At 33.0% G+C, this 14,624-nt stretch overlaps 1 protein-coding gene across 1 annotated transcript; it reads left to right on the forward strand.

The window, feature by feature from the left end:
• The first annotated feature begins 659 nt into the window (after positions 1-659).
• Positions 660-14,332, forward strand: LOC129216068 (5' exonuclease Apollo-like). The gene is made up of 3 exons (XM_054850216.1): positions 660-746; positions 2,198-2,410; positions 13,121-14,332. The coding sequence occupies exons 1-3, from the start codon at positions 660-662 to the stop codon at positions 14,330-14,332; spliced, it is 1,512 nt and encodes a 503-aa protein (XP_054706191.1).
• The last annotated feature ends 292 nt before the right edge of the window (positions 14,333-14,624 follow it).

The following is a 14,624-nucleotide window of genomic DNA, read 5'->3' on the forward strand; positions in this document are numbered from 1 at the left end:
GAGATGATATGGCTTGCTGTTGATGGAGTATTATTAGAAACACTTAGCTGAGGTTGTAGAGCTGCAGATTGCGACGATATGTTTAAATTCCTAATTTGATCAGAGTTTTCATTATCTGGTGCTGGCGCTGAGTTCTTCTGTGTTCTGGCTTTTTTCCATCTTCTCAAGGCCAAAGGATCGTAGCTATCTTCAGGAATTACTGAAGAGTTGAATGGGAAAATACCAGCCTTATAGAACCCATTTCTGACTATATTACTATCAGTTTCCTCCCAACATTTTCGAAAATTCTTGTTTCGGTAACTTTTGGCCAATGTGATGCTTTTGCCACGATGTCAGCGATATGTCCCAGCGAGTTTTCAGTGATTTCATAACTGATAAATTCAGGGGCTGAAGTATATGGCTGGAATGTGGAGGTAATTTCATAATTATTATGTTTTCTTGCTTATTCTACTAAATCTAGACCAACATGAGTTGAATGCCTGTCACAAATTAAGAGAACTGGCCTCTCAATCCCTATAGCCTTTATGAAGCTTTTTTCGAAGTAGTTGATGAAAACTTCTGTTTCCATCCAGCTATTGCTAGTGGCTGCATATGTGGTACCAGGAAATCCACTTCCATCAGGAGCTGTCCACTGATCCCGAACGTTTTTCCCTTTAAAGATGATCAAAGGTGGAGCTTTCTCTCCTGAATCATTGCAAGCTGGTAGAACTGAAACATTTTCTTTACCAGAAGAACTAGTTGTTCTAGTGCATGGGGCGCCTACTGCACCAACAACTTTAGTCTTGCTTGAGTCTTCACAAAAACTGGTCTCATCCAGGTTCCAAATTCTATAAGGCTTGTTTGATAAGTCAAATTCAGCTAATGTTTTTAATAGGAAATTGAAATAATCCTCAATGATAAACGGATCGCAACTACGTTTCCTGGCTATTTCAACCCCCTGGGGTTTCTTTATGGACAGCTTGTGGCGGTGAATGAAGGAAATAAACCAATCAGCAGAAGGATTTCCATTATTAAATGGTGTTGAAATATTGTTCCTTCGGACATATTCCCCTACAAAGTCCATTACCTCTCTGCATGATAAACCAAAACCATACCTTTCCATGTGTCTGAAATTGTAGGCAATCATGTGTTCTATTGCAACAGATATTGCAGGTGGCCGGCCCATCGCTTTGGACTTTACTCCACGCCGACCTTTTAGATGATCTTGTAATGTTGCCCGTGGTATTTTAAAATTTCCGGCTCGCACCTTTACAGGTAAGGGTACCTTAACGTATCGCTTCTAAAGCAGCAGAAAGTTCCTCCCAACTGGTAGGAGCCACTTTTGACGTTATTCTTTTGTAATTCCGCACCATTTTTACTAAAAATAAAAAACAATTGAAGCAATATAGACTAGTGACACTTATTGTTAGTTAGATAAAGATGCGGGGATTAAAAATTAATTACATTGCTTCATTAAATCATTGCAAGCAAATTATATCTGTCATTAAAGAACATTGCCAGATTAATGGGAAAGTGCAGCCCCAAAAATTGAAAAGGCTGCACTTGCCCCTTTTTTTTCGGGCCGCACTTTCCCAGTCATATAATTTTCTGGGGCAAGTGCAGCCCTAAAATTAATTGATTTTAAAGTGAAAAATAATGAATTCCAGTTTTAAAAATACGAAAAGTAGACATGAAATAGTTGTACTTAGGTTTTGGAAGCACGAAAAAGTGAGAACAACTACAGAAGAAACGATGATTTCTCGAACCATAACAACATGGCACTGTAGTGGGAATGAGAAAAAATAGGAAACAAGGGAGGGAGTAGAGTTACCATTCAAGTAGCGCGATCTAACGCACACAGTGCAAAGTAATAACATTTACCAAACTACCCAGGTGGCAGTAGCTTTGCAGATATTCCCGGCTTCTGATTATTAACGTAAGCCGCACTTGCCCCAAGACCACACTTACCCCAACTGACCTTACATATTTTTTGTTGTTTTGAACCTAGAAAACTAAAGCTGCTAGCTGTTACGAAACAGGAAAGTTACTTTTTCAAATGAGTTTGCTTTATCTCAAGTAAAGAAAAAAAAAAGACTTTCAAACATTTTTAAACACTTAACACATTTTGTTTTCTAAGAAAATATAGCTATTAAAAATCTTTTTTTTTTTTTTGTAAAAATGTATTTGTAATTATATTATGTCTTTATTGTATATTCAGTTGTTGTTACAGATAAAAATGAATAGCAATGGCCATGTTTTACCTGGCACACCCATTGCTATTGATACCTGGAATGTTAAAGCCAATCCCCAAGCTCGAATATTTTTCCTATCACATTTTCATGGGGATCACATTGTTGGACTTACAAATTCATGGCCTTATCCAATATATGCTTCACCAGTCACATGCAAATTTTTGATTCATAAACTAAAGGTAAGGCATAATAGTTTTTAAAAATTTCTTTTCTTTTTTTATGTTAGTGAATAGTGAAAATTCTTTTTATTCATAGTATTTGTAAAGTAGTTACATTAATACTGCATCAAAAAATCTTCATTTTTACAAGTTGAAACCAGGGCTGACAAAATTTTGGGCGCTACAATTTGGGCTACAGCTATGGTTATCACTCTCCTGTCCCAAACTCTATTTTTAGTGAAATTGTTTTTTGGGAGCAAACATCAAAAATAGATTAAATGCAGTGAACTAATATATATATTTTTTATACTGTAAGTTAAAATTTAATGTATTGAATGTGGGCACCCAGATTTGTATTTCAAAGCATATATAATACTTATACAAATGATTCTAATCTAGTTACACAAAACATAATTGAAAAAATTATTTCTTCTTGAAATCATGATCTTAGTAACCTAATTACTTAAAGACAAAGGAGCAGAAGGTCTAATCTTGTACAAATGAAAGCTTTGCCCATAACTGTATGTTTAGGCTTTCCAGTTTCCTGAAGTGCTCAACCGAGGCATCGGAACCCCTTCCCCCCCATCTCACACTAGGGTGGACAGGGTGGCGACAGATCAGAGAAATATCAGGGAATTTCGAAAAAATAACAGAAAATCAGGGAAAACTGATTTTATGAAGGAAAAAAAAAATTTTCTTTACAAAATTAAGTACTCTAATTCCCTAAGCATTTTCTGCCAATTATCTGAAACTAAAAAAAGTAAAATTAATGAGGTGTGATTATACACTGCCGCATATTTGTGCATCTTTTTTCCTCAACGTCAAAGTATTGAATCTTACTTATTAACCACAGGATGAACTTCCCAAGATTGCTTCTGTGTCTGTTAGGTTGTTTTTTTTACCTAGCTTGAAATTTCATTTCACCCTTTCAATGCTACGTAAAATAAACACCCATACAGGCAAAGAGGAAGCCTTCATTAATGCCTTAACTCCTTTGCCTTTATTCCATTGTCTCGAAGTAATTGGCGTACTGTAATCATGATTTCAAAAAGAAATCATTGGTTTTTGAATTAATACTGATAAAAGCTTAAAAGTTATTACTTCTTCGCGTTTTTAATTTAATTGCTAAAATTGAACTTTCAGTTTAAAAAAACTTTGTTTTTTGCTGTTATACTATTTGTTATCGCCGCAGATTATAAAAGTTTTCTTTTCTTCAGACTTAAATGATTCTTTTATTTTATAACCAAGTTGTATTCTTCTTTTATAATTTTAAAATTAACTAATTGCTTTTTTTTCTGTTTTTCCCCTTTCATTTTTTTTGTTACATACTGAAATCATTTGAAGTAGAGTTAACTTGTGTACTTAAGTAAATATCTTTATTTTTTATTGTTAAAATGCTGTATTCATTCATTAAAACCTATAATCTTGATTAGAGAAGAGCTCCCTATGAATTGATGTCAAATGGTTTCATCTGTTTTGCATAACTATGTCAATTAGTTATATAAGAATAACTACATTACTTCTGTTCCTTCACTATTACTTGTTATTCTTGGAACAATTAATTATACTGTTTGAAAATTTAGTTCAAAATAATTTCAATTACTTTTTAGTTCTATCATAAATACACATATGTTTTTAAGTGTGATTTTAATAGTTTCTAAAAATTCTTATGCTAAGTGGTTTCTGGAAGTAAAGTTTTTTTTTTTTTTTTTAATTTTCTATACTCTTTCCATTGTAGAAAAATTTAATGTACTGTTTTGTAGGGGTTTTTTTCCAAAAAAAATTGACTTGATATGTTTTTTTTTTAAACCATTTTAGTAAAAAAGTAGCATCTTTTTAAAATATATCTGTAGTTCAACGACTTTACACAACTTAAAACATTTAGAAAACTATTATCATTGGTAACGTAAATCAGGGAAATTTGGTGAACTTAATCAGGTAAAAGTCAGGGAACTTTTTTTCACAGTTCCTGTCACCACCCTGGTGGAGTGAAAAAAATGAAATTTAGAAATATGTAAAGCCCATGTGCAGAAAAGTTTCCTCTTACCAAGCCTATTTATCATACAAAATTTCAGCTAAATCAAATAATTATCTTTAGCTGCCCATTTGGCTTTGAATTTTAAGTAATTAGCTGGGTTTTTCACCAAACTGGCAAAAATGAAATGATAAAATATAATAAATACCTCTTATTTGAAACTTTGTGTATTCGAAATTAAACTCTTGTTAAGTAGTTGAATTACCTAGATAATAGATCTTGATATATAGATAAATAATCTTGATCTATAGTTAGTTGAATTACCTAGGCGATGCAAAATTGCTATCAAACGTGTATTAAACACACTAATTATTATGTTCACTGGTATCACCTGTGTCTTTGTTCTAGTTGATTGTCTCACTCTTTTAAAGTAGTTCATTTAGTTTTAATTATTTCAAACCATTTTCCATTAAAATAAGTGTAACTGAATTCCAATCCATTAAAGTCAAATAGTTATCTGCATTGAAATTTATTGTAGGATTCTTAAATTCTCAAACATAGTTTTTGAGTTAAGCTATTTTTTCCTTTTTAAAGCTGTTAAAGGCCCATCTCTCTTGCACATTTTATATTGTTGGTCTGCACTGACAATCCCAAAGCAGAATACTTGACTATGTTCTGCAACGTAAAATCATTTGACCAAAATTGTTCTGCAAGTACTGTAAGCATTGTATGATACACAAGCAACCAACATGACTTTTTCCACAAATCTGGAGCCCTAAATCAAAATCACTTCATACAGGAGATTTTTTTTTTTCCAGTTTTTTTGAAACTTCACTGTTATTATGCATTTCTATGGAACCTAAACCAATTGAGATTCTCCAAAAATATTTCATATGCTTTCTAAAATGCATAGAAAGAGTAAAGAGCAAAGATGCAAAATTTTATAAAAATCCAAACCTAGGAGTCAAATTACGTTTTTTTGATTAATAAACTCAAAATCTTATGAGCTGAAGCTCACATAAATACTAGAACGAATCAACAACCAAATGCACTTTAAGCTCTAAAATTTCATGCTTCCAGTGTTATAAAATTTTCTGTAACCTTGACCACAACATGGCAATTCTTCTCAAAAAGCTGATCTGCCATTTTGGAGATCCTAGATACTCAGAATTCGGATCTCGAAAGCTGAGACTTTGCATGGGTTAGTTTCAAAAACATCTTACACCTTACACCTTTATAAAATTTCATCCCATTCAGAGATGATCGAGCAGGAACAGTGTGAGAAATTGAGGTCAGTTGACGTGGAATCACCCTGATATAACAGTTACAATTCACATGGATCTTTTGTTTATTTGACTTTATAAAGATCACTAGCAGTACCCGTACGGCGATGCCCATGCCCCCTGTTTTTATACCAAGTTCGCTGCCTGTGGCGGCTGTTTAAATAAATTTGGCAGCGGTATTAATTAATCTATATCTGTCTTTTTCCTATTTTCTATGCCTATTTCCAGTTATGTTTTGTGTCATTCACCTTTTTATGCAAAAATTAAACAAAGATCATTTTAAAAAGACTGCACTTTTTTCATTTAATTAAATAGCGCAAAAAAAAAATGCAAAAAGGAGCGTTTGCAAAAAAAACACCTTAGTATTTTAATTAAATTAAGTACACAAATATGTAATGTAAAATAGATACAGCAAAATGTCTGGCCGAAGCGACCGCACTACAGTAACTCACTCAAGCAGCAGGCAAAACGAACTCTGGCCAATAAGCAATTGAGATTAAAAAGCACGCGAAAAAAAAACTCCAGAACTCCCAGTTGATAGCCAGAATTGTTGTACTGTTGAATATTTTTGCGTTACGTCTGACTTCTCGAGGCTTTTCTCAAGTCAAATCTTAAAGAAACATTTTCCCTCAAGATTGGCTGATAATAAATGGATTTGGCTGATCATTTTCCATTTAAACGGAACTTTAATGTAATTAATGGTTCATCTATTATTATTTATATGCTGATTGGACACTTACTCATTATCCAATCAACCAGCAGAAATATCGCCAAAATTTTTGCAGAAAGATTTCAGTAGCTGATGCATTTGGCAGTTTTTTCTACTGTCGCTGTTTTTGAAACCAAAGACTACATAATAATGTTTCTCAGCTTTCACCATGTAAACAAAATATCGCCAATCAAAGAATCTTTAAAAAACATTTTATTGTGTAAAATAATCCAGCAACTAAATTAGGCAAACCTATAAAGAACACAAAGGCTTCCATTATATTTTCTTTTTGCACAATTTCAAACAATTGCCAAATTTTACTATGTACTTAATTTAGAAACATTCCAAATGAAACTGTTTAGCGCCGTTTAAGGTGATCAAAAGTAACTTAGCATCTGGCGACAATATCTCTGTAACGAAAATTAGTAAAATATTGTTTTACAAAGTAAGGAAAGGAGGGATAGCATTATCGAAGGTATCCCAAAACGATTCCGGCATATTCGGTAAAATCGCACTAAGAACCCACAATGATTGAAATTCCCCAAAATAACTAAAGCAAGTATAAGGGCAGCTACATTTTTTTAAACACTTCATACTTCAATAGTCATACAGAGGAGCTTTTAGACTCCATGTTTTAAAAAAAAAGTATTTAGAGATAAATTTTTTTAAACATGTGAAGATTAATTTCATACTTTGTAAATTCTTCCAAATTTGTAAATGCTTAAATGACGTGCTTTCGTTTCTAAATGAATACTATTTTGTTCTTTATACTTATTGCTATTTTAGTTTTATGAGTAAGGAAGAAGCTCGATTTTTAATCATGTCAAAAAGATGTGTTTCGAATTCTTTCACTTAAAACAAAAAACAAATGTAAGTAACCATTGTTTATCATAATTATTACTGACCCAGAAAATGCCTGGTATTTCTATTTTTGCTAGTTCCTATATAAAAGTCTTCTTACTAGCCTTGAAGCACTTCTTCGAGCCCTTTACAATCAAAAAATATCTTTCTTCGGATGAGGAGACTGAAACTGAACAGCATACTAATTATTAAAGATGAGGTCTTACCAAACTCATACATCTTTTAAAGCAGCATTGATAAGAATTGATGCTGATCTATCAAGAGTCATCATCCTATGCTACATTTAGAAGTTTAATTCTCATTTACGATGTTGAAGAAAAACCTTGACTTATATATAATTGTGTTTTTCTATTTTCAAGTTGTTAATATGTAAAAAGCTTCTTTATTTATATTAGAAGTAATAATTTTAATGGGTTGAAATAATGAACTACTTAAAAAGAGAGAGATAACCAGTTAGAACGAAGAACGCGGTTGATACCAGTAAACGCAATAAGAAAGTGCACTGGTAGAGCATGTGCGATTAGCGTGCTTAATACACGTTTGAAAACAATTTTGCAATGGCCTAGGTAATTCAATATTAAGTCTTTATTTATCAAGAGTTTCATTTCAAACATTTTAAGTTTCAAATGAGAGGTATAGTGCAGCTCTGGTTAGCGGAGCAGTGACCTTGATTATGTTTACATGTTTTAGGGGAGTTTCGGGAAAAATTGACGCGTTATTGGCTCGGACTTTAGTTGGAATATTTTTGAAAAACTACTAAGAAAGTTTCTCAACTCAACTTAGTGCCAATTACCCTTCTCTATTTTCCAAAAGAGAGGTAAACATTGTAAGAGTCAGAGCTCAACTTCTCAGAGCCGCACAATAGTTATGTTTTACATTTTTGCCAGTTTGGTGAAAAATCAGGCTAATTACTTAAAATACAAAGTCAAATGTGCAGCTAAAGATAGTATTTGATTTAGCTGAAATTTTGTATGATAAATAAGCTTGATAAAAAGCAACTTTTCTGCATATAGGCTCTTAGCATATTTCTCAATTTTGTTTTTATCACTTGATCCTAGTACTAGTACACAGCCCTGGTTGATTTTTGGAGTGCTTTATCGGCAGTTTATTCTCAATGCTACTCTGTAAAAACACTGCACAAACGTTCCTGGAAAATAATAGGCATCTGATGGTCCCAATTTCTGCCAGTAACATATCTTGCAAAAAACCAAGAACGTTTTCAGCTAAAATTCAGTAATCTTCCTGAAATTATCCTGGAAGCGTCCTGAAAAATTCAGAAATCTGCCTGTTTAAAGCAAAGTATGAATGTGGGCCTCAGCAATAATTTTAGATTACTTCTTTTTTTTTTTGACGATTAACATCAAGACAAACTGACAAACTTTTATCAGTTAATTTTTGGATAAAAAGAGAATCTTGAATTTCTATAAATTCGATATTTCTAATATATTAATACATAATTTTTGTATAATTTTCAGGGGTCGATCCAGTGCGAAATTGGGGCCGCTTTGCGGCCCCTTCACAAAATTCAGCATGGCAAAAGCGGCCCCTTTCACAAAATTCTGTGTCGCAAAAGCGGCCCCATTCACAAAATTCCCCATCGCAAAAGCGGCCCCATTCAACCGATTGGCGAAATTCCCTGTAGTTTGTAGTTGATACTGTCCGTTCTCGAAAGCTCACTTGACACGATTGCATTTAATGAAAAAAAAAGGTGTGATTAGGCCAGGGGTACCCACTTTTTCTCATATTCTTTAGTTTAAAGCAGCGTTTCTTGATCTTTTTTTGAATCTCGGACCGGTAGAACTTCGTCAAAAAATTTCGCGGACCGGTAGAATTTTTTTTTTTTTTTTCACTAAAATAAACTAATCTGTGTTGTCCTTTTTTTTTTAAACAAATGCCAGAAAGAAAACCCTTCTACTTAAAATAAACTTACAAAAGTTAATTGTAAGATTTTTTTTAATAACTTACACACTTTGAATGTAAAAATAAGCACAGCTAATTTGTGTAAATTTTCATAAGCGAAAAAATCTTATAGAGAAACCACAAAAGGTATGCAAAGTAATGGATATATTAATGCATAAAAAATCGTATAAAATTAGGAATAAAATTAAAATAAGGAAATTTTATTTTATTGGAAATGGGTATAATTCTTCGAAGACCGGTCAAATTTTTTTGCGGACCGGTGCCTGCGGAGAATTGCTAGTTTAAAATGCATTATTCATTTTTTCTTTCCTGCTATTTTTCTTGTAGACTGTACGCGAAAGAGCAAAATATAACTTCCAAAGTCACGCTAGTTTGAGCGTACAGCATAAACCAAAAGAATAACGGTATTATTTTTTTGTAGTTTAATTCTTAGATTCCTTCTTTTATTGATAAAATACAATGCCAGCTGAAAAATATCGTCGGTCATTCTATTTAATCTTGCTGTCTTCTTAAAATAAATATGAAACTTCCAGATGAGCAATTTCGCAATTTTTTAAAGCATGCCCGCTAATGGTGAGCAACGGGAACAGCTCGTAAAGGAAGTTTTATTGAGTGGGATTATATTAAAAAGTGGCGGGAATCGCGTAATCTGCAGACAATAAATTAAAAAATTGTGGTAATTGTATATTATTCCAGTTCGTTTTCTTTCTCGGTATTAATTTTTCTTTTGTAAGAGATCGTCTGCGATCCAGGAGCGCAGACGATATTTTTCGTAGTGAGCTTGTTCGCGCCTTCACGTGTTTAAGAGGACATTTTTTAGGCGCATCAAAGAATAAATTGATATTCCATTCAATTATAATTTGTGTGGGAGCGGATAATGGATAATTTTAGCGGATAATGGAGCGCTGGAGATAGCAGCTGCAATAATCTCAGTTTGGAGAGATTGCTTGTTCGTTGAAAATTATTCTTCAAGAAATTAAAATATGAAACGAGGACGTCCTGCAACGGAAAGTATCTCCCGAAATTGTGCGTATTATGTTAAAAAATTTCGCTCTTCGAACGTTGGGTCCCAAAATATTGTGAATTTCTTCAAGTCAGCAATTAACAACCCCGATAAAATCGCTACCACCACTTCATCATACAGTAACACAAATGTTCCCGTTTTGGAGGGCTCGGGAAATGCGGTAAAAGATAGTACATCAAATGACAGTGAGGCAGTTCGCGAAAGTATAACGATTTTTGAGCAGAAAATACTGGAAGTGAATCTGGAGCAACTTCAACTGATGATGATATTGAGATTGAGCCATCAAATAATGATTCAAGCATTGTATTTGAGAGTATAAATGGAAATAAGAAGCATGCAATAAATAAAAAGTACATTGCAAATTATGAAAAGGTGTATAGCCGGCTTTACTATAGTTATTCAGCTAAGGGTTTTTGTGCAAAATATGTTCATCTTTCATGAATGTTAGTGATTTGAACAAACCTTGAGTAAATATTGGAGTTGATATCAAGAAAAGCTGTCACCCTATAGAGTTTTAAAAAAACATGAGTGCAGCAAAAATCACAGAGAGGCTGTCAATATACAAAAATCAAGTGCAAAAGAAGGAATTCTCAAAAAAATCTGAAAGTGAAGAGATTGGAAATGAAGAAAAAAAAAAAACAGAAAATTGATTGGTAAGTTTATTCAAATTTTGTACTTATAATCATGAAGCAATGGGCCATTTTTGAGAATTTTGAATTTCTAGTTAGATTTTTGGGGGTAAATTTAGATGGCAATGAAATGAAAAAACATTTGCTAACTTGTGGTAAGAATGCCACGTATTTATCCCACATTTCAGTTCAAAACATTTATCTTTGAAAATACCAAAATTCTGTTGTTTTCAGGAAAATCCTAAATTTTACTTTGATTACGCAATATATATTTAGTATTAATTTGTATTGAGTTTCGAAATCCAATTCTAAAATAACTTTACTAAAAATAAAATTCTTTTATATGCTGTTTTTATATTTTTATTTCTTTCGAAGATCTTGATTTCCTTACATGCGTCATGGTAAATGAATTTTTCGCATTTTTGATGTTGACTGTACCTTGTTAAGTGGCAAACAAATAAAATTTCTTTATATATTTATTGAAATCATTAAATTGCAAAGTTTTAAACGAAATACCTACTCTGTAAGAACGTCAAATGTCAAAAAATTAAACGCTGAATGCTGGTGCAGTATTATTTTGGGTTTAAGTTTTTCAAACACATACATTCTTCTGTGTTAAGAAATATGTGATATCTTTGAGTCTGTTCATATTGTATTTATTGGGAGTTATCATTACGTTCAGCAGCATGTGCAATTTTCATTGATCTAAAAGTATTTAAGAGGGGCAAACAGTAAATCTGTTGTGAGACTTTCACCTTAAGAAAGTGTGCCTTGCATATGTATATTTGTAAAAAACAATAAATGTAATGTGTGTCAAATTACGAATAAAATGTTAAGGGTCTTACTTCCCCCCTCCCCCAGCGCATTTTCTCTAGACAGCTTTCAGGTATTCTTCAAGAACTTGCAATCACCCCTGAAACCTGTCTAGGGCTTTTCTATAACAATACTACAGCTACAAATGCTTTTATATAATCTTTTCCAAGAAAAAAATCACAAGAAGTTCTTTTTTACAAAAATAAAGAAAATTCACAAAAATATTTTGCTTTTTCACAAAAATAAAGAATATTCACAAAAATATTTTGCTTTTTCACAAAATGGGGACCCAAAAAATAAAACCTGGATCGACCCCTGATTTTTCTCTGACTCTCCCTTAAATAGTGTCCCTTAATGAGAGGCAAATGCTTAGAGGTCCCTATTCAAAGGGACTGGGGACCTGAAAAAGTGTTCCTTACTGTGACATAATCTAATCCTTTTCATTTTATATTCATGAAATTATTAGTAACACTGACGTGCGGTCATCTGAAGCAAACCAAGTAGAGCTTGGGCATTCCAAAAATTAATTTTCATTTCTCATTTGTATGCTTATTATTGACAGAAAGTATGAATAATAAGTTTTTTCTTGTCTTGGCTTTCACTGAAAATAAGTTAAACATTTTTTTGTCGCTCACAAATTTCAATTACTTATTAAAGCGTATCCCCAGGCAAGGAAAGTAAAATTCACAACGGCAGCCCATGCACGGCAAGAAATGAAGAGGTGTTGCCATGACAACAGAGTGACGCTTTCTCTCCTATCCATGGTGGTTTCTGTTAAGCTATACTTGCAGTTTTCAAATCTACCAAAAATTGAAGAGATCTTAAAAATAAAAAAAAATTCTTAGCACATAGTAGGCGTTAACTATAAATATACATGCAAACCAAATAATCTTTTAATGTTCTACTACAGGCAAAGCTGAAGTAAACAAATAAAATTGTAGAACCAATTTTCCCCTGCAGGACACCCCTGTGCTATGGACAAAAACCTTTGTCCCATCAGTGTCCAATCTAGCAAGGTTTTACTGTAGTTTTAACAATGCCAATTTAAAAATTAAATGTTGGTCAGAAAAAGGAAAATGACTCATTGCTATACACCAGCTAATCTAATGCTAGCTAATATTTTTTTATTTATGAATTGTATCCTTTTTTAAAGTAGAAAACAAAGAAAAAATGAGTAAGGCAGCTATGCTTAAAGTAACTCAATTAAAATTAATAAAAATTTAAAGTAATAATTATAAAATTCATAAAAACATTGCATTTTACAATAATCAGTAAAAAAAAACTATGCTAATACAATATACGTATTCAATGTTTTTTAAAAACTTAATTTTGTTAAAAGGTAACCTTAAAAACTTTTTTTAATGCACTAAACTTTCAAAACATTAACTTCACTTCATTTCTCTAGAAACCGATTCATACACTCAATTAGTCACCAATTCGCACTCCAAGTTTTATGTGTTTGAGATATCTTAGCAGTATTTATAATTTCGATATCTTAGCAGTATTTATAATTTCAGATTAATCCATCACTGGTAAAAAGTTTGGAAATTGGACAAGATCATCTCATTCCTTTAGATTTAGAAGGTCAAGAAATGGTTACAGTTACTCTGTTTGATGCAAATCATTGTCCAGGATCTGTAATGTTTCTCTTCAGCAGCTATTTCGGAGACATACTGTACACTGCCGACTTCCGATACAAGCCTGAGATCTTCGATGGCTTTGAATTGCCGCCCATAGATGTATTATATTTGGATAATACCTATTGCTCACCTAAATGTGTGTTTCCATCCAGAGAAGATGCAACTGAAAAAATTCTATCTCAAGTACATGTCTGTCTCGTGCAGAGTGACCGTATTTTTTTAGGATTAGATAATTTAGGCAAAGAAGATTTATTGCTGCAGATAGCCAAAGAAACCCATTCTAAAATTTGTATCAAGTCCAATAGGAAAGAATTGATGGAGATCATGGGATTATCCGACATCATCACAGAGGATGAATCAAGTACAAAAGTATTTGTGGTAGCTACAAATCAAATAAGTGGGAAAAACATCACACTCTGGAATCAGCAGAAAAAGACTCATGCTATTCTTGCCACAGCAAGATACTGTGGATATAATTTCCAACCGTTTGCCAAGTTTTCTGAAGTTCACGTGGTGCCATTTTCTAATCATTCTTCGTACATCGAACTAAAGAAATTTGTGCAGTTAGTCAATCCTGTGACTATAGTCCCTATCATCGGGAAGCAAGCCAAAGGCATCTTTGGTACCGACATATCTGAGAGAGCTGATATGAGTGTGTTTCAGCAGTTCTTAAGGAATGCGATTCTTCCAGAACGTCTTATTCCAGAATCTGTGAAGAGGGCCATGAATGCGTACGAAATGAACATTACTTCTTCCCTTCCTCTCAAGAAACGCAAAATTGCCAGAAAAGCTGCTCGACCATGGCAACGTTCGCAACCAGTCGGCATTCGTTACATTGTGAGCGAAGATTCCGAGACGGATTCAGATCCAGATGCCGTGCACATTTTGCCCAAGAAAGTTGCATGCAGTGTTCCGACAGATAGTGATTCGGATCTTTATACATTGCATATTTTCCCTCGAAATATGGCATGCGTCCCAAATCAAAAGATTGAGCTTAGTTCTGAAAATGAGTCGGATGACTCAAATAGTGTTTGGGAAATAACATCTGTATCTGGAAAAGGTGTGGTAGAAACATTTTTCATAAAATAAGGTTCTGTAACTATTACTGTTGTGATATTGATATGCTTTGTGATATTTATTCAGCTTCAGCTGATGAAATGATATGTATTAAGGTGCTACCTGTGTTTCAGGTCGAAAATTGTGTACATGTGTTTTACAGTTATAATAATATTTATTTTTTTATCATAAGGAAACTGCAATGAAAATAGCCTATATTTGTTTCTTGGCTTAGTTTTTATCCTGAGAAATTGGTTCTTCAAAATTTTAAAAGCTCTTATGTATTCAATTTTCATTGGAATTATGTACCTTACCATCAGAAAAT

This window comes from Uloborus diversus, chromosome 1, assembly GCF_026930045.1.
Source record: "Uloborus diversus isolate 005 chromosome 1, Udiv.v.3.1, whole genome shotgun sequence".
NCBI lineage: Eukaryota > Metazoa > Arthropoda > Arachnida > Araneae > Uloboridae > Uloborus > Uloborus diversus.

What these genes read in the sequence shown, in the direction of transcription:
- LOC129216068 (XM_054850216.1), top strand. Translation starts at nt 660, where the DNA reads ATGATCAAAGGTGGAGCTTTCTCTCCTGAATCATTGCAAGCTGGTAGA. An exon ending in CAGAAGAACTAGTTGTTCTA is followed by an intron (nt 747 to 2,197) that starts GTGCATGGGGCG and finishes TTGTATATTCAG; the next exon opens with TTGTTGTTACAGATAAAAAT. An exon ending in TTTTGATTCATAAACTAAAG is followed by an intron (nt 2,411 to 13,120) that starts GTAAGGCATAAT and finishes TTATAATTTCAG; the next exon opens with ATTAATCCATCACTGGTAAA.